Source organism: Carlito syrichta, unplaced genomic scaffold (genome assembly GCF_000164805.1).
Source record: "Carlito syrichta isolate Samal-C Ts95f unplaced genomic scaffold, Tarsius_syrichta-2.0.1 Scaffold306834, whole genome shotgun sequence".
In the NCBI taxonomy this organism is placed as follows: Eukaryota; Metazoa; Chordata; class Mammalia; order Primates; family Tarsiidae; genus Carlito; species Carlito syrichta.
The window spans coordinates 414,705-439,329 of NW_007250930.1; the positions used below are offsets into that span (position 1 = coordinate 414,705).

The following is a 24,625-nucleotide window of genomic DNA, read 5'->3' on the forward strand; positions in this document are numbered from 1 at the left end:
TGCCCATCAACAGAAGAATGGGTGCAAAAGTAATATATATACATAATGTAATATTATTCAACCTTTAAAAAGGACAGAGTCCTCTCATTTGTGACAATATGAATGAGTCTAGAGGATATTATGCTAGTTGAAATAAGCTTGGTATAGAAAAACAAATATCACCTGATCTCACTTTTATGTACAGTTCTAAAATTTGAACTCATAGAAGTAGTAGAATGGTGGTTACCAGAGGCTGGCGATGGAGGTTGGATTGGGCAGGGAACAGATAAATGTTGGTTAAAGGGTACAAAGTTTCATTAGACAGGAGGAATAAGAGATTCTGGTGTTCTATTGCACAACATGGTGATTGTTGTTAATGGTAATGCATTGTATGTTTTATGTGATACATTGCTAAAAGTGGATTCTAAATTTTTCACCACAAAAACGATATATATGTGGGGTAATTAATATGTTAATTAGCCTGATTTACTCAGTCTACAATGTATGCATGCATTGGAGCATCACATTGACCCCTTAAATATTTATCAATAAAAATAAAATTAATAAAATATGAAATAGCATTTCAACTAGAAAAACTGTTCTAAAAAAGTCTTCCATGTGAGGATGAGTTACAATAAGATTAGCCTACATAAAGGTATTCCCAAGTGTATCTTACTATTCCTTGTAGAGTGGTTATGTCAGCACTAAACTGATAGTCTTTTGAAACAATAAATTCTGTTCATCACAGAATATATCGATATGTCATATTTCTTTTTTTTTTTTTTGAGTTGTAGTCTTACTCTGTCGCCCAGACTGGAGTGCAGTGGCCGCTCCCAGCCACCGCAGCCTCAACCTGCTGGGCTCCGGCGATCCTTCCACCTCAGCCTTCCAAGTAGCTGGAACTACAAGCGCGTGCTACAACGCCTGGCTAATTTTTGATTTATTGTAGAGATGAGGTCTTGCCAAGTTGCCCAGGCGGGTCACGGAGTCATATTTCAATATGACTGAATGCCTGTCTCCTCTGAGAGAATTTGTGACTTCTGGATCTGGGTTTGGTAGATTTTTGTCATTTTGTTACTTATAAGATACTTTTAGACTTAAAATTTTTTTAAAAAAAGCTAGAGCTTTTCGGGTTGTCTTCAGTGAAAAGTTTGTCTGATTTATCTAGTCTGGTATTATTGGAAGTTAAAAATCAGAGCAAGTTATTTAACCTGTTATTTAAACTGTGCTTCAGATTTCTCATCTGTACTAGGGAACTGCTTAGTATCTCATAGGGTTTTTGAGATTTTTAAATGAGGTAACACACTATATGCTTACAGTAGTACCTGATATGTAGAAAATTCTCAGTTTATTATTACCTTAATTTGAGAATATGGGAATCTGTTTCTCATCAAAAATTTTTCCAAGCATGAATTAGCCTCTTTATTACCCAAAGTATTTTGCAAGGATTATGAAAGACTTGCAAATAACATTAACATTGATTGACCTTTCTGTCAATTCTGATTTAGGTAAATGAAACAGTTTTTCCCCCTGATGTTTTTAAGACTCTATACTATAAAGAATATTTGCCTTTATCTAAAAGTAGATAATGACCCTGATACCCATGTGTGTATGTTTATGTGAATATGTAAAGACCAATTAGCTGTGAAGTGTGTGTGTATGCACATGTAAATACAGTAACTAAAATGGTAAGTGGGAAGACATTTTAATTATTTAAACTATCGTCTTACTGTTGCTGAAATAATTGAGCTGAAGGTAAGAAGAACAAAATTAAGTAGAATTGAGATTTTTGTTTTAAATATTTTTAAATTCTGAAAATCCAAAATTTTTCTAATTATCTTCTGTTTTATAAGTAAAACCTTTTGATTTATCCTGTTTTAAAAATTAATTGAATTCTTGGCTTAGATGTAAAGTAGACAGGAGAAAAAATAATAATAAGATAGTAGTGGAATTCTCCAAATTTGGTAACAAGTATCTCAGCAATCCTGGTGCATGAAAAGCAAATATAGATAACGAGGTAACTCTCTGAAGTGGGACATACATAGTCCCACTTTATTGAAGTGTAGTTGCATATAACAAAATGAGCCCCTTTTGAGTGTATATTTCCATAAACTTTCAGTAATGTATATGATACCTTAATCAAGACGTGTAGCATTTTCTGTTGACTACATTTTTGGAAAATAATGATACATGCATATGGCCTGTTAATAGATAATGAAAGCTACACCTTTGTAGTATATTTCTCTATCCCATAGATTTACATCTTCCAAAGATTTGATCTTCCTTTTTTTGCCTTAGCCTAATTTTTGTACTGATAGAGTTTAACTTAATATATTTTGAATCAACACTGCATTCATCAGTATGATGTTTAATCTTTCAGTATTTTTTTTTCACTATGGAAATTGAAATTATCACGATATATCGAAGTTTAAATAAATTCAAATAAATATCTTTTGAGATGTGGAGAAAAATATAGTAATTTGAAATTTTTCTAAGTTGTAAATAAATCCTCCTTTTTGGCAATTGCTTTGTCCCATTCTTTTGACTAAATGACTTCTAAATTTTCTTACGCTATCGTATGTCTTAAATTTGCTTTAAGGTAATTATTTTCATGATTTTGTTTTCTAGGCTAACAGAACCTTCTGGATATTTAACAGATGGTCCAATTAACTATAAGTACAAAACTAAATGTACATGGCTAATTGAAGGCTAGTAAGTATACTGTCTGGGTTGAAATTTATTTTATTCTGAAATAATAAAGATGATCATATTGTTAAAGTATAATGACTGCAGTAATAATTATTTTACAATTTTTTCTTATTGGATAACATCATTTACAGTATTGTTTTCATGGGATTTACAACTTCTAGATACCACATTTAATATAAATGAAAGTACTCCTGCACTTGCGACAATAGTTAAATTTTTATGTATATTTTGGTTTTGAGTTATGTTACTGTGGTACTTAATTGAGTAGGCATTTTTTGGCTTGTTTTAGAATTTGAAGACTCAAAAGAAAAAAAATATGCTGAGTTAGCAATTAGTACATGCTATTATTCAGCATTTTATTTCTAAGGGTTTTTTTTTCTTCATAAAAATTCTTTATTTTAAAGATGTGGGGTACATTTAATTATGCAAGTACCTTTGTTGATGAGGTGTGCTCCCCTCCCTGGCAGTTTCCCACTACTGCCAGTCTCTAAGAGTATTTTTAAAAGAACATTTTGTAGAAGAGAGTTGATTGTTCTTTTCTTTTCTTTTCTTTTTTTCTTTTTGAGTTGGAGTCTCACTCTGTCACTTAGACTAGAGTGCAGTGGCATGCTCACGGCCACTGCAGCCTCGACCTGCTGAGCTCCGGCGAGTCTTCCGCCTCAGCCTTCCAAGTAGCTGGAACTACAGGCGCGTGCTACCACATCCGGCTCATTTTGATTTATTGTAGAGATGAGGTCTTGCCAAGTTGTCCAGGCGGGTCTCGAACCCGCGGGCTCAGGCAATGCACTCACCTTGACCTCCCAAAGCGCTCGGTTTACAGGCTGAGCCACCAAGCCCAGCCTGTTATTTTAATAATTAGGGCTGTAAATTTATCTCTTTAAACATATTGTGAGGGGAAAATAAATGATATGAATTCTTTTTTATTCATTTCATGATTTTTAAAGAATATTACTAGAAGCTTTTTGTTATCAGTTTTTTAAAGTTGAAAGCTATTATTTTTTGCTGTACACCTGTGGTCTCTGTTTATTTATGAATAGTATATCACACTGAGACCTTTTGATTAAGATTTAAAGAACTTATTAGTGCCTCCACTTAAGGGTTCCATAGAACTTAGATTAGTTTTTGGAGTGTTGAATTTTAAAAATTAATTTTATTAAAATACAGTTGCATACAACAAAATGAACCCGTTTTAAGTATACTGTTCACTTAAAACGTAACTTTCAATTATGTATATAATACCTTAATCAAGACATACAACATTTTCTGTTGACTAAATTTTTGGAAAATAATGGTATATACATACGGTCTGTTAATAAATTTTGAAACCTACACCTCATTTTTCCAAATCAGATATGATGACCTGTTAATCTTTTATTATGGTAATATAGTAATTTATGGCAATATTATCTGTAAATGGAATTTTAATAAAATGTCCTAAAATTTTTTCAGACTGTGCTTTGTATATTATCTATTAATTTAAAAATTTTTCATATTTTTTCAGTCCAAATGCAGTGTTAAGATTAAGATTCAATCATTTTGCTACAGAGTGTAGCTGGGATCATATGTATGTTTATGATGGAGATTCAATATATGCACCTTTAATAGCTGTACTTAGGTGAGTAATTATGTTTAATCAGTTGTAGGAAAGTAACTATGTATACATTTCTTAATTTTAAATATATATTGATATATACTCAAAAATAAATTTACTACAGATATTGATGGCTAAATTTCAAGTGATTACTATGTTGTGTTATCATATTTTGTTATTGTCCATTTAAGTGTATAATTATGTAGCTGTTGATATAGCAGAGATAAATAAGTATTATACTCTATTGGAAACATAGACTTTTAAGTAAATATTCTTTTTCTTATTGTATTTAGTTTTTTAAAGTGGCTTGAATATTTTTTCAGAGCTACTTATTTGGATAGATTAGGATGAGTTCTAGATGGGAAACAAATAAATAGAAAAAGACTTTTTTTGCTTATCTTTTTATTTTAGTAAAATGATAAAAGTTTAAATTCTGCATAAAAGGACTAAGTTAAGGCTTGAATAATAATTAATAAAGATGGATTTTTTACCACTTCTCAAAATGTGAGAATTTTGTTTGCTTCGTAATATTTTTTTGTTAGTAGTAAGGTACTGGCCAGGTGTGGTGATACCTTCCTGTAATCCCAGCACTTTGGGAGGCTGAGGCTGGAGGATTATTTGAGCCCAGGAGTTCAAGACGAGCCTGGACAATGTAGCAAGACCTTGTCTACACACACACACACACACACACACGCGCACACACACACACACACACACACACACACACACACACACAATTAGCTGGGTGTGGTATGGCACATGTCTATAGTCTCAGTTATTCAGGAGGCTGAGGCAGAACTTCTGAGATTGAGCCTAGAAGTTCAAGGTTGCAGTGAGCCATAGTCATGCCACTATGCTCCAGCCTGGACGATGGAATAAGAACTGAACTCAAAATAAATAAATAAAAAATAAATGTAGTAAGACAATCAGACTATTAATTTTAAGATTACACCATTGCATCAATTAAAAAAAAAATTTGTTTTTGAGTTGGAGTTGTCACTCTTTTGCTCAGACCGGAGTGCAGTGGCATGCTTATGGCCACCACAGCCTCAACTTGCTGGGCTTGGGCTCAGGTGATCCTTCTGCCTCAGCCTTTCAAGTAGCTGGAACGAAAAACGTGCACCATCATACCCAGCTAATATTTTGATTTATTGTAAAGACGAGGTCTTGCCAAGTTGCCCAGGCTAGTCTCAAATTTTGGGCTGAAACAATCCTCCCGACTCTGCCTCCCAAAGTGCTAGGATTACAGGTGTGAGCCACTGTGCCTGGCCCCAAAAAATCGTTTCTAATGTATATATAAATTATTATAAAAATTATTATGAATGGGGGAAAATATATTAGTCTTAGAAAAAATTATGAAAATGTAGTATAGATTTTGTATATAATTTGTGACATGATTTTTGAGAAGTTACTCATTATGTGATTTTTTTATATTTGCTATTTAAACAATATCTCTTATAGTTTTCTCATTGTTGAAAATTTAAGCATAGATAAAAGCTTATTGTTTCCCTCAAATTTTATTATTTCAAGTTTTCTTTTTATTATTTATGAGGTAAGTATTTTGTTTTATCTGGAATGTGAATTATGTTTTTGAACAAACATGTAAAGACTTGTATTTCCAAATGACTATTTCAAAGTGAGCTCTTATGAGCTTAGACACTTATTTTGTGATATTGCTATTGCTTAAAATGCTTTTAGAACTTCATTTTTGAGTTGTCTGAACATTATAAAAAGGTCAGCTGCAAGTTGCCCTTCATCTAAGGATAATAGATAGAAAATGGAATGGAGCTTTGTTATAAGATAATTCATTGTGACAATTAGATATGATCCTGGGTTCATACATTTATTTTTAGCAATTTAAATGTGACTTTGCTCTCTTTATTTTTTTGACAGTTTTGATTGATTACCATTTAGATGTGTGCCTTTTTATTTGTTTTTCTAGTAGTTCTAAGGACTTTGTATTAATTAACACTGATCTATTAACATTCTTACCATCCCTTTCCTGTTATTAAAACAGAATGGGATTTAGTATATTGCTGTGAAGATGGAATTAATGACTTTTCATTATCAAGTGTTCCTGTTAGCTATCCTGAGGGAGATGAAAACTTAAATTTATTAAGTATCCAACCTGATAGTAGGTACTATGCTAGCAGCTTATGTGTCATCTAATCCTCACAAAGATCTTGTGAGGGAAGTACTACTATCCCTACTTTATCATTGAGAAAATTGAGACTCACAGCAATTATTTACTTCTAATAGATAGTAGAGCCAGTATTAGGACTTGAACCTCAATTTCCTGATTTAAAAGCTTATACTTCACTTTGCTAAGAATTTAGAATCTAAATATATTTGAATTATTTCAGTTTTTTAAATACTTGTTACTCAGTACTCAATTCCTGAGACTATCATAAGCTTGGAGGATATAGTAAGGAATGAAGTGTTGGCTATTGCAATGATTTTAGATACCAGCTACCTTGAGTTGGACCAAACTTTCTCAGTTAAGAATGGTCCTCTACCAGACTGCTATCACTTCAGACCCTGGCTGCAAGTTTGGGGGTCCCCACCTTACTTCTATCTAGCTACACATTTAGGGGTTCCTACTCTCTCCTAAAGTTCATTAATTCACTGGAACGACTCACGGAACTCAGGAAAGTACTATACGTATGACGATAGTTTTATTATAAAGGATAGAAATCAGAAACAGCCAAATAAAAAGATGCATAGAATGAGTGAGGTCTGGGAGAATCACAAATGCAAAGTTTCTGTGTCCTCGGGATGTATTATTCATCCAGCATATCATATGTATTACCAACCAGGAAACTCATCTGAGCTTTAGGGGTCCTGAGTTTTTATTAAAGTTTCATGATTTAGGCATGATTGATTGAATTGTTGACCATGAGGTTGAACTCAGATCTACAGGCCTCACCATTCCCTCAGGAAGTCTTCCCTCAGGAAGCCAACCATATGGCCCCAACCTTTTAATCACATGGTTGGTCTTTCTGGTATGGCCTCTCCCATCCTGAATCTCTTCTTTAGCTTAAATTATCTAGGGACCTACTATGAGTCACCTCATTAGCATAAACTATTAGAGTTCACCATAAATAAAAAAACACTCCTATCACTGAAATTCCAAGGATTTAGAGGCTACATCCCAAGAGCTAGAGACAAAACCCAGCCAGATTTTTAGTATACAGTAGTAATGCACTAGTGGGAGCATGTAAACAGATTTTTCACACAGCATAATCAATGTTATACTCAAGTTATAAATGAGTGATATATAATTTCAAAAGAAATAACATTCTTCATGGTGAGTTTTGTCATCAGTAGAAGAGTGATAGGCAAAGTAAGGGGACCAGATAGGGTATTCTAGGAACAAAAAAACATGTACAAAGTATAGACACATTAAAGAGCATTGTATTTTAGGAAAGCAGTAGAAAGTTTTGAGTAATTAATCAAAGGAAATGTGAAGGGATACATGGGGCCAAATTGCCCAATAAACAGCAATTAGCATTATCTACTGAGTGCTCATTTTGTGCTGGGCAATGCACAAGAGTTCTTTATATGCATGAATTTGTTTAATCCTCACAATAACCCTTTAAGTACACATTATTATACCTGAAGAATTGAGGCACAGAGATTCTGTGATGGATTCGAAGTTATCTAGCTGATAAGTCAGAATGTGATTCTAGGTTATGTGTAATTCTAAACCCTAATCCCTTAATCACTGTAATATTCCTTCCATTATATACTACACTAAAGAAATTGGACTTTTATTCTGTAGGCAAGACTTTTTAGAATGTGTAGAATGGAGAAGTGTTATTTTTTTTACTGTGTGTTGTGCAATTATGTGTTGGACATTGTTTAGAAAATCATAAGGAGTAATAATTTGAGACCTAGAAAGATATTATACCCCTACAGAGAGTACTTGGGGACATTAGCAATCCACATTCAACTCATTCCAAACTCAGGTGTTGAAGTGATTCATACCTTTGAAATTACTACTCAGTTTTTTAGCCCTTCAACTGTCACCTCCAGCCTTGAAATCAGCAAATGCCAATAGGGAACATGACCTCACAGCCTGGGTACACCATTTTGTTAGCTCTCCGAGACATTTAAACTGATTTTTTTTTGTTTTTATATAATTTTATATAACTTATTTTAGTGTAATCTCACTGCAGTGAAAATCTTTATGTGTAACTCAGGCTGGTATCATAGAATTCTATTGTCTCCTTTTAAAATTTTTTGTTTGTCATGATTGGATTGTAAACTAGTTCGACCTCTGTGGAAAGCAGTCAGGAGATTTCTCAAAGAACTAAACATTGAATTACCATTTGACTCAGCAATACTGCTACTGGGGATCTACCCAAAGAAAAAATAAATCAATATATGAAAAAGATACCTGTTTTGTATTGTGAATAGCAGCACTATTCACAATAGCTAAATCATGGAACCAGCCTAAGTGCCCACCAACAATTGTCTGGATAAAGAAAATTTGGTATATATGCACCATGGAATACCACACAGCCATAAAAAAGAATGAAATCATGTCCTTTGCAGCAACATGGAGCTGGAGATCATCATCCCAAGTGAACTGACTCAGAAAACCAAACACCAGATATTCTTACTGATATGTGGAAGCTAAACAGTTACAAAGATGAAAATAATAGACACTTGGGACACCAATAAGGGGGGAGGTAGGTAGGGGAGTTAGGGTTCAGAAACTGTCTGTGGGGCACAATGGTTACCATCTGAGAATGGGCCACCTGAGACTCAATCCCCACCACTACACAATACATCCAGGTAATGAGCATGTATGTGTACCTCCTGAACCTAAAATAAAAAATAATTTAGTTCCCCCATAAACATAACATAGTAGATGTAATAATAACTATTAATACATTAAATCAAGAGTTGATTACTTTTTAACTTGTTTGCATTTGAGTATGTATTTGCAAAATAATTTGACTATAATATTTCATTTGTTTTTCAAATATGATTTGAATGAGGCCAGTCAGTGCCTAGTGGTGCCTGAATATAAGTGTAATTCTGTCTAAAGGTACTGACTATTCTGAGTTACATAATTTTTTTGTTAGCAGCTTCTTTTTTCCCCTCATATTGCGTGTTTTCACAGATTTAGAGATGGTAGGATATTATAACTAAATGAAGATAGGTATTGGGTTGATGCATAGGTTTGTAGTGTTTTTCACTGTTTTAAATGGTCTTCATCAAAGCCTGATGGTCTTCCTGAAGTGGATAATCACTTAGTTCAAAGTGACCCTCTTTAAAATGACAAAACCACTTTTTTGCCTTGCTTTCCCGCATGGCATTCTCCCTGTACACGGCACAAATGTTTCGAGCTGTCTTGGTTGCCTTTACTCCTCTGTTAAACTCAAACAGAAGAATATGTCAAAAGTGTTCGTTTTTTTCCACTTGACACTCCATCTTCTTTAGCCCGCAAATAGTACTAACATTCTTTAAATCTAAAAAATGCAAGGCATAGTCACAAGCACAACGTTGTCACTCCAATTGACAAATGATAAACTCCCCCCATGCAGTGTTGCCTTGCCACAACAAACACAACTAATTTATGCATCAGCCTAATAATTTTCTTCATGTACAAGTAGGCTTAAAAAGAAGCACAAGTTATTAGCTTAGAACTCTTGCTTTTGTACATTTCTATGCTCCCACCCCAAGTTAGTTTTCTTTTGTGTACATATAGGCTTAAGTGAGCAATATTCTGTTTTGAAATAGTTATATATATTAATGCTATTTGCATGGATATGAAACATTTTCAATATAAAAAGCCTATGTATTTTAAAATTACCTAAAACACCTAGATTAGTATATTGGAAATGTACGACTTTAACTAGGATGTCATTGTAATCACTTAGCTGATGTGGAGTGTTTTTTCTAGCTTCATCAGATTTTCAACCAACAGGAAAAAGTAAAGGTAAAGGGTCACCTATTAGTAGCAAGGTGACTTTAAGAAAGATTTTAGAATTAAGTAAAAGACTATCTTGTAGTATTATGACAGGATGAATAGCAGGTCAAAAAGGAGAAATGGGACATTGCCTTCCAAATAGTGATATGAAAAGAATGGGTGCAGTAGCATGAGAGTATTAGTGCATTGGCAGCAGCAGCTGAACTGATTGGGTGAAAAATAGATAGGAACTTAATCCAGATGTATTCTTCTTTTAGTAGCCCATTTTGATATACCTGTGTTAATGATCCTGATAAGGATATTTTTGAGTCAATTTTGTGTGGTTAACAGTCATATGTATATTGATATTCACAATATTCAATTTTGCTTTTTCAGTGGTTTGATAGTCCCTGAAATAAGGGGAAATGAAACTGTGCCTGAAGTTGTTACTACATCTGGCTATGCACTGTTACACTTTTTTAGCGATGCTGCATATAATCTAACTGGTTTTAACATTTTTTATTCGTAAGTATTTTTTAAAAATTCAATTTTTAATGATTCTTATAATTTAACTTCAAGGAGTTTATTTTTATAAATGTCTTATATACAAGGAGCAGGCTGGTGTGTTCAGGAATTTTAAATAAGTGTTCAGGATCCCTTAAGTGACATAAAGTCTTCATAATATGCCACAAAATGCTATCTAAACCAATATTAGGGTAATTTCTGAGGACATCATGCTAGCAAATTAAGTTTGGTTGAAGATTAAGTATAAAATTTAAAATTGTTTGTTGGCAAATGATTAAGTAAACAAATACAAATGGATATAACTTTGGTGGTAGCAATAGTTGTATGGAATTGCCAGGAGTCCTGAGCTGCCTTTCTATATTCTAAGGTATTTCATTTGCAATTTGAAGAGTGTTACGGAAGCAAAGTTCTCATAGTCCTTCCCTAATGCATAGACTACTGTAAATATACTAGATTGTTTAAATCCCTTCACAACAGTTCTGCCAAGTGGGTATTTTTCCTAATTTACATGTGAGGAAATTGGGGATTAAGAGATAAGTTAAGTGGCTATACTAACTGTCTCCTCTAAAGTAAGTAAAATAAAATTAATTGAAAATCTATGATATATCTAACACTTTGTATAAGTTTTTGTATCTAAAAGTCCAAGGATGAAATGAAGTAGCCAGCAGTGCTTTTAGGTGTTTGCACAGGAATGCCCAGAGAGGAACTTAATCCATTAAGTTTTTTCTTTTGTTTATGAATGTAAAAATTGATAACCAGATAATTTTTAAGCAGGAATAAAATCTTATAAATATCCTTGAATTGTCAATTTATTATAGGACTTATTTATCTAAGGTATTCAAGTATGCACATAAGGGAGAACAAATATTTAGTAGAGTATAATTCGTTAAAGGGTTTTAAAACTAACAGTGATACACATCCCTTTTCACCATAAGAGTATATATAAGTGATGGCGTGCTCTTTATATATTATACAAGCAAGTTATATATTGACTTCTCATATAGTTTTGGGTATTCATAAATTTGATTTTTGTTAAATATATTTTCAAAACATTTGGGTGCTTAAGTCTTTATAAAGCATTTTGATTGTAACTGTACAGATTCTGCAGATGTTGACTGTGTGGTCCCTGGATGTTTGGAGTCTTGGTAGCAAAGTAAATTCACTGAATAAACTAATAACAGTTGCAAATAAATACTAACTGAATTTCATCAGAGTGAAAGGGTACAGAGTAAGGAATTAAAACCATGTTGTGAAAGCATATTAAATTTATAAGCATATAAGACACAACATAAAATTATAAAGTTTCTAAAATGTCAACCAAAATTCTTTTTCAAGTTTCTTGAATTTGAATATATATGCATTATATTTTACAGAATCAATTCTTGTCCTAACAATTGCTCTGGTCATGGGAAGTGTACAACTAGTATCTCTGTTCCAAGTCAAGTATATTGTGAATGTGATAAATACTGGAAGGGTGAAGCTTGTGATATTCCTTATTGTAAAGCTAATTGCGGCAGTCCAGATCATGGTTACTGTGACCTAACAGGAGAAAAATTGTGTGTCTGCAATGATAGTTGGCAAGGTAAGCACCTGTGGCTTTTGAAACAGTGGTTTATGAATGTAACAGATTAATATAAATTCCCCAGTCCTTTATTTTGCTATAGTTTGTACACCCAAATCTTACATACTTAATTTTATTTTTAGAATGTTCAGATTCAAAATCAACTTTAATGATCTGCTTTCTCACAAATAGAATTAAGTGGTAAAGATTTTGTCTACATGCTATTTTTAGCATTAAATGGTTATATTTAGAAACTCTTTGAATTGCAGGTATGTGATTCATTATAATCATCTGTAGTTTTTTGTTGAATCCCCCAAAATGTGATGACTTCACTGGATTTAACACGTAGTGCATTCAAATTTGATTTGTAAGGGTAGCATAAGGAGTATATTGCAAAAGAAAAATGCTCATCTCACAAGATACTGCTGTATATTATACTTATTTCTTAGAAAAGACTGACATCTTGTGGTTATTTTTAAAAGAACATAGTTTATTTTTAAAAGTTGAAAAGAATATTTTAGCTACTTACTGTAAATGTAAGATTCCTAGGAAATAATTTGTAAACAATTTTTATAAGTATCTATCATCAAAAGATTAACTTTAGAGCACATTAAAGGATTTTGGCTTGCTCATATATCTGGGTATGAACTAATAAATTTTGACATTGTGAAATTAAATTAAGAGATAGGTCGAGTTAACCATATACTTACCCACTTAGAGCTTACTTTCTGCTAATTATATTTACATATTGAGAGCTTCCTTTGTACCAACATAATAATCTTGTTGACAGAAGGAGTTTTTACTCAGTAATTACATAACCTGAAGGTGAGTATGTTATTATAATACAGTGTAGCAAATAGCAATAGTTCCTAGGTTAAAAACCATAAAGAGCCGGGCTCGGTGGCTCAGCCTGTAATCCCGCGCCTTTGGGAGGCCAAGGTGAGTGGATTGCCTGAACCCGCGGGTTCGAGACCCGCCTGGGCAACTTGGCGAGACCTCATCTCTACAATAAATCAAAATGAGCTGGGCGTGGTAGCGAACGCCTGTAGTTCCAGCTACTTGGAAGGCTGGGGCGGAGGGATTGCCGGAGCCCAGCAGGTTGAGGCTGCTGTGGCCGGGAGTGGCCACTGCACTCCAGTCTGGGTGACAGAGTGAGACTCCAACTCAGAAAAACAAAAAAGCAAACACAGAGAATGTGTTTTTCATGTAGTTGGAGTCATCATTCTTGAATTGAATGTTATTGAGTATGCTGAGTGCTTGCTTAGACTAATTACTTTAGACTTTCTATAAATTATGCTTGCCTTAAATTCATGTTATCTCATTAAAAATGCCTACTGCAAAAATATCTGATTTCTTATGAAATTGAATTTGATTTCCTATTATGATTATGACAGATACAAATTTGTAGATGTTCTTTAGTTATAGGAACATGTATTTATGTGACTGTTTTAATCATTTGTGACTTCTCTTTCCCCAAAGTGCCTTAAGATATAATTTTACACCGGGCTCGGTGGCTCAGCCTGTAATCCCGCGCCTTTGGGAGGCTGAGGTGAGTGGATTGCCTGAGCCCGCGGGTTCAAGACCCGCCTGGGCAGCGACACCTCATCTCTATAATAAATCAAAAAAATCAGCCGGGCGTGGTGGCGCATGCCTGTAATTCCGGCTACTGGGAAGGCTGAGGCGGAAGGATCACCGGAGCCCAGCAGGTCGAGGCTGCGGTGGCCGGAAGCGGCCACTGCACTCCAGTCTGGGTGACAGAGTGAGACTCCAACTCAAAAAAAAAAAAAAAAGATATAATTTTATCATTTCTGTCTTGAAACTAAACTTTCTTTTCTATGGAAGGAGTGGCATATCAATATTATATTTAATTTAAGACCTGAGAAATAGTAGTATAGCTCATGCACAGAATGTTTCAAACTCGTTTGAAACATTCTGTGCTATTAATCTCCATCTCATTTGCTATTAATCTCCATCTCATTTCAAAAATTCTAAAAGCAAATGAGAATACATCTGTATAACATTTTCTTTGGACATTTCTATCCCTTTTCTGTTCTTTATTTACTTTTATTAGTCCTTTTTTTGAAATGCTTTATTTTATGAGGGTCTTGTAATATAGATGTGGTTCACAATATTATCTTTTTTTTTTTTTTTGCATTTCTTTTTAGCCTTTCTCATTCTGCTATTCTCATGAGTAGTGTCGCAATTCATAAAAATTCCTGAATCTGTCTATAAGCAAATGGAAATCGGGAGGCAAATATTGGATACGTTCACTTTTAAAGCAAAGTGATAATTTCAGTAGCTTAAGAAATACATACATGTTGTGTGTGTTATGTACATACATATTTATATATACATACATTTTAAATTGATAACAGTGAGTGGTTTTATAAATTATAAAATACAGAAATCAGACAAATTTTATATCATTATTGATTCTTAATAATTAAGGCTTGATCTCTGAATCAATTCTGAAACTCTCATGGGTATTTGAGGGTACAGGGCTTGCAAAATGAGATAACATGCTGTTTTTGAGACAAATGATGTGCGACTGGTTACTTTGTGCCTCATATCTGATTCTGCTTCTGTGTTTAAGGAAGCATAGCCAAAAGTAGGTGGGATTTTCATCAAAATCATTTGATGTTTTTATTTCAGTTATGTTGAATGGAGAGAAATCAGTGTGGGAAAAAGAAAAGATAGACATTTGAAAATGAGGGCTGCAGAGGCAATCTTTATGAAGTTCAAAATATGGCAGTTTTATATAATATATTATTTGAAACTACAATCTTTAGGTTGGAGTAATAGATTGTTATCTCCATTATATTTTATCCTTTGATATTGGTTGGCTTTACTTAATCTGTTTGACTGTATGCTAATATATATTTTTATAAATGAGCATTACCTGCTGGAAACTTGGATTTTGTTAACACGATACAGAGGAAAGCCAGCTTTATGTTAAGTCTTGGATTGCCTGCCTAACATTTCTCTCATGCTTGCTTCACCTGGTCTTTGTGTCATTGTTTTCTTTAGTTTTTCTATATAGCACCTCTAAGATTTTTGCTCAGCCATCACTGTGTTTTCCCTCCACTTAACTTTCTCATCTAGCTCTTCCCTTCCACCCTTCTTTTTTTCTTTCCTCTCTCTCTTTCTCTCTATCTCTCTGTTTTGAGATGGGGTCTTGCTATGTTACCCAGACTGAACCTGAACGCCAAGGCTCTAGTGATCCTCCTTCCTTAGCCTCTTGAATAGCTGGGACTACTCAAGAATATACAAGTATACTATATAATGTTTAACTTGTTATAATGTATAGTTAGTTGTCAAAAATAATGATATGTACATATAAAATAGAGTACTAAAATATAGAGATCTGTGTGGATTAATCTTCTGTGACATTTAAAAAATATACTTCATTTTTTAAAAGCAGTTTTAGGTTCACAGCAAAATTGAGCAGAAGGTACAGAGGTGTCCCATATACACCCTGCCCTGCACATGCACAGCCTCCCTCATTATCAACAATCCTCATCAGAGTGGTACATTTGTTGTAACTGATGAGCCCACATTGACATGTCACTATCAACCAAAGCTGGTGTTGGACATTCTGTGGGTTTGGGCAAATGTATTATGACATGTATCCACCATTATAGTATCATATAGGATATTTCTCTAACCTAAAAATCCTCTGTGCTCTGTGTTTTCGTTCTTCCCTCTCCTGGCAACACTGATCTTTGTACTATCTCCATAGTTTGACCTTTTCCCGAATGCCATGTAGTTGGACTCAGATATATGTAGCTTTTCTCACTGACTTCTTTTACTTGGCAGTAGGCACTTGGTTTTCTTACATGTCTTCTCATGGCTTGATAGCTAATTTCTTTTTGGCACTGAATAATATTTCATTGTTTGGAAGTACTAGTTTGTTTAGCCATTCATCTACTGAAGGTGCTTCTCTGACATTTTTCACTTAATAAATTTTAAAAAAATAAGTCACATGAGGGAAAAAGACAACTTTGAAAATCACTGATCTCTTCCAAACATTGGAATAAGTAAAAAATTTTTAAAAGACATTAAAATAGAGACATAGCAAATTGAGTTCATGTTCATTTGTCAACAATGAAATAAAACAGCGTTTTTTACAGTGAACTGCTATGTATAGTGTTCACCCTACCAACTCCCTCAGCCAGAGTGGCTCCGGGTTTCTCTCTTTTACATAACTTAAAAAATCTATTCAGATCTTGCAACTGATGAGGCCTTCAGTTGAAATCAACAGAAAGAGTTCTGGTTTACTTGAGCAGAAAAGGTAGTTATTGCAAACTGTGGTGGAGACCACTATCTGCCAGTCTCCATTCTCCCCTTCCTTTTAATAATAAAATTCACTAAGTTTCAGCTCAGTACACGGCCTTCCAGCTATATGCCATATTTCTTTTCCTCCCTTGCAGCTAATATGACTGTGTTACTAAGTTTAATTTATAGGATATGAGTGGAAATACTGTGCACAAATATTAGATCATTCAGATCTTTTCCTATGACTGATAAGTAGCAACTATTATACTAACCAGTAGCACTGGCCCATTCACCTCTAGAATGTTTCATGAGAGAGAAATAAACTTTTACCTTATTTCAGCAACCTATTTTTAATTCTCTTAACCTGTTCCCTAATATAAAATCATATTGAGTAACTCACAAGAGAAATGGGAAGGCTGGAAGAATCATAACTGGAAAAAGCCTAGATATAAATATCTGTTTGGCTAAACCTAGGTCTTGTCCATATCTTGGCGACCTAGAAATATAGAATTTAACTTCTCTGTTATGAATAGTATAAGAAATCCTCTTTCTGAACAAAATTCACCCAATAAAGTATTTTCCCAAACATAAGAAGGAGATCCAGATGGTTGATATCCCAAACATAAAAAAACTCTCTCTCTCTCTCTATATATACATATATATATGTATATATATATGTGTGTGTGTGTGTGTATATATATATATATATATATATATACTTTTTTTTTTTTTTAACTTGTCTCACTCTGTTGCCCAGACTGAAGTGCTGGAGTGCAGAGGCACTCTTATGGCCACCCTAACGTTGACCTGCTGGGCTCCGGCGATCCTTCTGCCTCAGACTTCCAAGTAGCTGGAACTACAGGCATGTGCTACCACACCCTGCTGATTTTTGATTTATTGTAGAGATGAGGTCTCGCCAAGTTGCCCAGGTTGGTCTTGAACCTGCGGGGTCAGAGAATCCACTCTCCTTGGCCTCCCAAAGTGCTGGGATTACAGGCTGAGCCTGAGCCTGGCCATTGTATTTATAGTATAGATTGTTATCATAATTGACAAAGAATGGTCTGAGTAGTTCTCTCATGTCTACTTAGGAAACCTTTGCAATATGAATTAGGTATAAGAGAAGACAGGTAAAGAGAAAAACCAGCAGGCTTCAGCATACATTTTTTTTCTTAATCTATTGCAACAATTTTTTTCTTACTTTACTGAGATAACAAAACAGGTCACAATCTTTGTTTTTTATTATTATTTCCAAACATAATCTTGAAGGAGAAATGTCAGCTACAAAATGGCACATGCTATAAGACATCATTTTTATAATGTACAAAAACAGGCAAAACAAATATATGATTTTAGAAATGCAGATATTTTTCTTTTCTTTTTTTCACCACCTTTTAAATACAAGACAATTAACTATTATCAAATTGTTTCTGTTCCTTTTCTATTTAAGAATGTCTTGCTCAACCCAATGTATTCAGGACATTTTTTGTTTTCAGTATTTCTTTTCAATTCAATTCAGGTACACTTCTCATTCAAGGATTGAACTCGGTTGTATTAACACCTAAGTTATTGATTAGTAACTGATAGTATCTGAATATGTAAATACTGTAACTTAATAGTTTTATTGTGCTGTGTCTCTGATCTTTATTTAAATTTGCACTTTATTTTGACTTATTTCAGTTTTCTTGGGTTCTTTGTTCCTTGCTATCTCAAAACCTTTGACCTTTCTTATGTTCAGACTTTTTCCTAGAATACCCTTACACCTTTAATTTTTGAAGACCAGTTCATCTCCCCCTGTTATATGCTGTCATAGAACCCATAGGATCCATTTTAAAATTTATAACATTTATCGTGGTTTAAAATTATGCATTTGTGTGATTCTTTGATTATCTTTCCCAATGGAATATAAACTCCAAGAAATTGAGAATGATTATATTTTGATAACTTTATGTCCACCAAACCGAATATAGTGCATGACATGTAAGTAGGCGCTCACATTTTTTTACCTTTTTTGTTGAACTAATGATTGAAACATATATTAATTTGCTAGTATAATGATCTGTGGACATTCAGTTATCGATGTTTTAGAAGATTAATACTCCAATAAATCATGCAGTTTACTTGATTTATAAAACATAATTCTATAGTGAGGAAAAATTGAATATGAGCATTTTAAATTTTATATTATCAAGTTTTGGTTCTTATGTTTTGGTTCAATCCTTTGGCTTTAGATTTTAACATTTGCCACTGGGTGGCAGTATTCACTATCAGAAAAAGTACTTAAACTGGCATTAAGTTGTAAAAATAAATTTGGTTTGATTTAGAAAAATGTACAATCTTTTAACTCAAACTCATGAATATTTTATCTGGGTTTTTTTTCTGTATTTTAAGTATTTTTTCTGGGTTAGTTATATAAAACATTAGAATATAATTAGTTATTTTAGGACAGTATATACATACTGAGCTTATAGGTTGCTTTTAAGAAATTTACAAAGTTGCTTACATTTTCCATTAGAACATGGTCTCTCTATTTTATTTCTATTTTAGCTTTGTGGAGAGACAAGTAACAGGTGATGCACTCCATTAAATTTTTTCCTCTTAGCAAAAACAACAGATCTGATTTTGTAAGAGCCAATAAAATTTTTTCTTTCTAATCTACTTGAAAAGTTGACTGTTTAAAAAGAAAATATCTTGTATGGGAATGTGTATATGTCAACTGTCAATCTTTTTTCATGAATTCATTCATTTATTTTTGTTCATGTATTAAGGTAACTTTTTTGAGCTTCTATTAAGTGCAGGGACTGTTCTAGGTACTTGGAATAAAACTGATGAGAAACAAAAATCTAAAGATCTAAAGATTTTGTTTTTCATCAGTTTTATTCTATAAACCTTGACATGGTTTATAGATTTCCTTCAAAGCATAGTGTCTTAGTAAGCTCAGGCTGCTGTAACAAAATACCATAGGCTGGGTGACTTAAACATTACACTTTTATTTCTCACAGTTCTGGAGGTCCAAGATCAGGGTACTAGTGTGGTTAGGTACTTGCGAGGTGCCTCTTCCTGGCATGCAGAAAACTGCCTTCTTACTGTGTCCTTAGCTGGCAGAGAGTGAAGGAAAAAGAGCATATGAAAGCAAGTGCAGCCTGGAGAGAGTGAGCAAGCTCTTTGGTCTTTATTCATAAGGGCACTAATGCCATCATGAAGATCACACTTTTTTTTTTTTTTTTGAGTTGTAGTCTCACTCTGTCACCCAGGCTGGAGTGCAGTGGCACCCTGCTCATGACCACTACAGTCTTGACCTGCTGGGCTTAGGTGATCCTTCCTCCTCATCCTTCCAAGTAGCTGGAATTATAGGCAAGCGCTACCACACCCGGCTTATTCTTTGATTTAACGTAGAGATGAAGTCTCACCAACTTGCCCAGGCTAGTCTCAAACCCCTGAGCTCAGGCAGTGCTCTCACCTCAGCCTCCCAAAGTGCTGGGATTACGGACTTGAGCCACCGTGCCCAGCTGAAGATCACACTCTTATAACCTCTTCTAATTCCAGAAGCCCCGCTTGCTAGTACCATCACATTGGGAATTAGGGCTTAACGTATGAATTTGTATAGATACAAATACTCAGTCCATAACACATGGTAACTCTTGGAATGGATATTTCTTAAAGTTATTTCAGCTTATGGAGGAACTCTTCCTTATTCATAGTTAAGGTTATCTTGGGCAAGTCAATTATTCTCATTATAAATTTCATTATTTGTACAGAGATGTTATTTGCTCTTGTCTGAGGATAACAACCTAAAAGTGATTTGAAATAGTAATTGCCTTGCTGTATATGTTTAAGAGACTAATACTACAGTGACGGTTTCCTTTTTAGTAAGTAGACAGTTTATAATAGCTCCTGATTTAGCAATATCTTCTTTGCAATCAGCTGTAATTCATTTTATTAATAAATTTTAAGTTTCTGAATAATATTTGGATATTAGGCATAATACTTAGATATTTTGTGAGCGTTATATGTTTTTCAGTTGATATAGTTTGGATTGTTGTCCCCACCAGATCTCATGTTGAAATGTGATCCCCAGTACTGAAAGTTGGGCCTAGAGGGAGGTGATTGGATTATGGGGGCAGATCTCTCATGAATGTCTTGGTGCCATTCTCAGGGTGAGCGAGTTCTTGCTCTGTTAGTTCACGTGAGAATGGGTTGTTTGAAAGAGTCTGGCACTTCCTTTTCTCGCTCTTGCTTCTGTTCTTGCCATGTTACACACCAGCTCCCTCTTCGCCTTCCAACATAAATAAAAGCTTCCTGAGGCCTCATCAGAAGCCCAGCAGATGCCAGTGCAATGAAGAACTGTAAGCCAAATAAGCATGTTTTATTTATAAATTACCCAGTCTCAATATTCCTTTAGAACACTGTAAAACAGACTAATACGCTAATCTGATAACATGGACAGTTTAACTTTTATACCTAGATGAAATGTTGACCTATATGCTTTCAGTATTTTATGTTTTATTATTTTGGATCTCCTTGAAATATAATTTTGAGGGCTATAATTATTTTAAAAATTGATCTTTAAAATGTTTGAAGTTAATCTTTTCTGACAATACATTTTTTGATTATACTAGAGATTTTCAAAATATGTACCTTAAAGGCTATTTAAGGAGATGAGGTGGTCGGCTAGGATGGGGAAGTGACTGTTTCTTCTCTACTTCAATAATAGTATCACTTTGCAGTGATTTGCTTATTGAGATTTCATGTAAGATGTTGCTTTAAGTTTTCCACAGCTCAGAAGCAACACATTGGAAACCACTGACTTTTGACCAAAAGACCAGTCCTTTCCATGCTATAATAGCATCATTGACTTACTGTAAGCACCGAGTATTCTTAGAACACATCTGGTATAATGATTACTGCACACACACTTCATTGTTTTATATAATTAACATATTGTCAGAATAGTTGTGAACATTTAAAATACACTAAAGTTGATACCTGGCCTTTGGAGATTGGTTTTATGGGTCTAGAACATGTGTAAAATACTTTGGATACTGTAACAGTTATCAAAAGTTTCTAATGATGTTAGAAGATAGAACTCTTGCAATAATGTTTTGTTTTGCCTTTTATTGGAGAACTTCAGATTCAGCACACACATTAAATGATATGACTATTTCCAAAGTGATTGCAATAAGCTACCATACACCTCTCTTAAAATTCCTTTCTCAGCATATTTTTCCCTTCCTATTAACATCCAGCTTCTTTTTAGGAAATTGTCTTTTGCTGATTGAGGGTAGTCTTGATGGGATGATAAATCCAGGCAGCTGTCTATTCTAAGCTTGATTCTTCCCTGTTTGAAAATTCTCTGAATTTCTCCATATTTAAAAAAATAAGTCCTCATTTTTCCTTAAGCTAGCCAAATTAGTTTCTGTGGCTTATAACCAAGATGCTTATCCGACATACTACCTGAAAATGCTATTAGAAGGTATATTTTTGTCTGCTTATTAGATTTCTTTAAAATACTAAAAATGACATCTGCAGTGTAGAGTTGCTAATACAAAAACAACTTAACCTGTATTTGATACAGTTTTATGTTAGTAATATTTATTTAGTATTTTCCATTGAGAACTGCAAAAAGAAAATAAATATAATTTGACTCTTTAAATATATACCACATTAACAGCTAAATTTTTAATGGTAGTATAGGTTAAATATAAGTTAATTATATTAGCCAAAACAGTATCAAAAAGAAGTGTGAAATCCTGGAGTAAGATTTTTTTTTTTTGCTTAGATTTATCTTTTGTTTTCTTTTATTGAGGCATATTTCACATATCTATGTGGTACAAACATTTGCTATATTCATAGAATGTGTTATGATTAAGTCAGGGTATTTGGAGTATTCATCACCTTGAATATGTATCATTTCTATAAATGATTGGGAGCATTTTAAGTCCTCTTTTCTAGCTACTTAGACATATACAATTTATTGTTGCTAGCTATAATCACCTTACTCTGCAATAAAACAAATACTGGAATTTATATCTTCTGACTGTATGTTTGCACCCATTAACCAACCTCTCTTCCTCCTTCCCTCCTACCCACATACCCTTTCTGGCCTCTGGGATCTATCATTATATTCTCTCCCTCCATGAGATAAACTCTTTTAGCTCCCACTTGTGTGCGAGAACATGTGAGACTTGTCTTTTTGTGTCTGGTTTATTTCGCTTAACATAAGGACCTCCGGTTCCCTCCATGTTGCTGCTAATGACATGATATCATTCTTTTTTTATGACTGAATAGAATTCCATTATGCATATATACAGCAATTTCTTTTCTTTTTCTTTTTTTACATTACAGATGTGGGGTACAATTCAGGAGGTAGGTAGTTAAGTGGCCATTGTACAGGTGAAGTTTGGGTCCCATTTGTCCTCACTTCACCTGGTTTGAGATCAGGTACCCTTATTGAAGTTATGTGCCACCCCTTCACCCCTGGCAGCGATCTGCTACTGCCAATCTCTTTCCTGTAGTATTGTGATAAATGTTCAGGGTCCACTTATGAGTGAGAACATGTGGTACTCAGTTCTTTTTTTCTGTGATAGATCACTGAGTATGATATACTCTAAATCCATCCAAGTTGCTATGAGGTCCATAATTTTGTCCTTCTTTATGGCTGTTTAATACTCCATCATGTATATGCACTGCATTTTTATAATCTACTTTTGATGGGCAGCATAGTTAGTTCCATGTTTTTGCTAGTGTGAATAGTGCTGCAGTAAACATGCATGCACAGTTATCTTTTTTGTAGAGTGATCTGAGTTCCTCTGGGTATATTCCTAGAAGGGTATTGCTGGGTTGTTTGCAAGGTCAATATTTAGATAACATTTTCTTTATTAGTCTGTTGATGGACAGTTACATTGATTTGTATCTTTGCTCTTGTGAATAGTGCTGCAATAAACATGACAGCGCAGATATCCCTTTGATATACTGACTTCTCCTTTTGATAAATACCCAGTTAGTGGGATTATTGGATCCTATGGTAGTTCTATATTTAGTTTTTTGAGAAATCTTTATACTGTTTTTCATAGTGGCTGTACTAATTTATATTCCCACCAACATTGTATAAAAATTCCCTTTTGTCCACATTCTTTCCAGCATCTATTTGCTTGTCTTTTTAATAATAGCCATTCTAATTGGGTAAATAATATCTCATTGTGGTTTTGATTTGCATTTTCCTGATGATTGGTGATGTTTGTGTACTTGTCCATTTGTATGTTTCTCTTGAAATGGGATTATTTGTTTACTGTTGAGTTGTTTGAGTTTCTTGTATGTTCTGGCTTTTAGTCCTTTGTTGGTTGCATAGTTTGCAAATATTTTCTCCTATTCAACATGTTGTTTCTTCTCTCTGTTGATTGTTTCCTTTGTTGTGTAGAAGCTTTTCAGTTTAATATAGTTCTGCTTGTCTATTTTTGTTTTTGTTGTCTGTACTTTTGAGGTCTTAGCCATAAAATATTTTCCCAGATCAGTGTCCGGAAATGCTTGCCTATGCATTCTTCTGGTAGTTTTATAGTAGTTTTGGGTCTTAGATTTAAGTCTTTATTCCATCTTGAGTTGATTTCTGTGTATGGTGAAAGATAGGGGTTCAGTTTTACTCTTCATATTAATATCCAATTTATCCAGCACCATTTATTGAAGAGACTATCTTTTCCTCAATGTATAATCAGAAATAAATGTGGATTTATTTCTTGATTCAGAAATAAATGTGGATTTATTTCTTGATTCTCTGTTCTGTTTCACTGATCTATGTGTCTGTGTTTTTGTACCAATGCCATGCTGTTTTGGTTACTATAGCCTTGTAATAAATTTTGAAGTCAGGTACTGTGATGCTTCTAGCTTTGTTCTTTTTCTCAGGATTTCATTGGTTGTTGTATTGTTTTTGGTTCAGTGAGAATTTTAGAATTTTTTTCCTAAATCTGTGAAAAATGACATTGTTATTTTGATAAGGATTGCATGGAATCTATAGGTTTCTTTGGGCACTATGATCATTTTAACAATACTAATCCTCCCAATCCATGAGCATGGG

General features: G+C 33.9%; 1 protein-coding gene across 1 annotated transcript in view; it reads left to right on the forward strand.

The window, feature by feature from the left end:
- ATRNL1 (attractin like 1) overlaps positions 1 to 24,625 on the forward strand; it is an 83,452-nt gene that overhangs the window by 28,929 nt on the left and 29,898 nt on the right. Inside the window, exons 2-5 of the mRNA XM_008063409.1 lie at positions 2,608 to 2,691; positions 4,190 to 4,303; positions 10,596 to 10,724; positions 12,098 to 12,306. Of these exons, the coding sequence (XP_008061600.1) occupies positions 2,608 to 2,691; positions 4,190 to 4,303; positions 10,596 to 10,724; positions 12,098 to 12,306 (536 nt within the window). The remainder of the gene's footprint in view (positions 1 to 2,607; positions 2,692 to 4,189; positions 4,304 to 10,595; positions 10,725 to 12,097; positions 12,307 to 24,625) is intronic.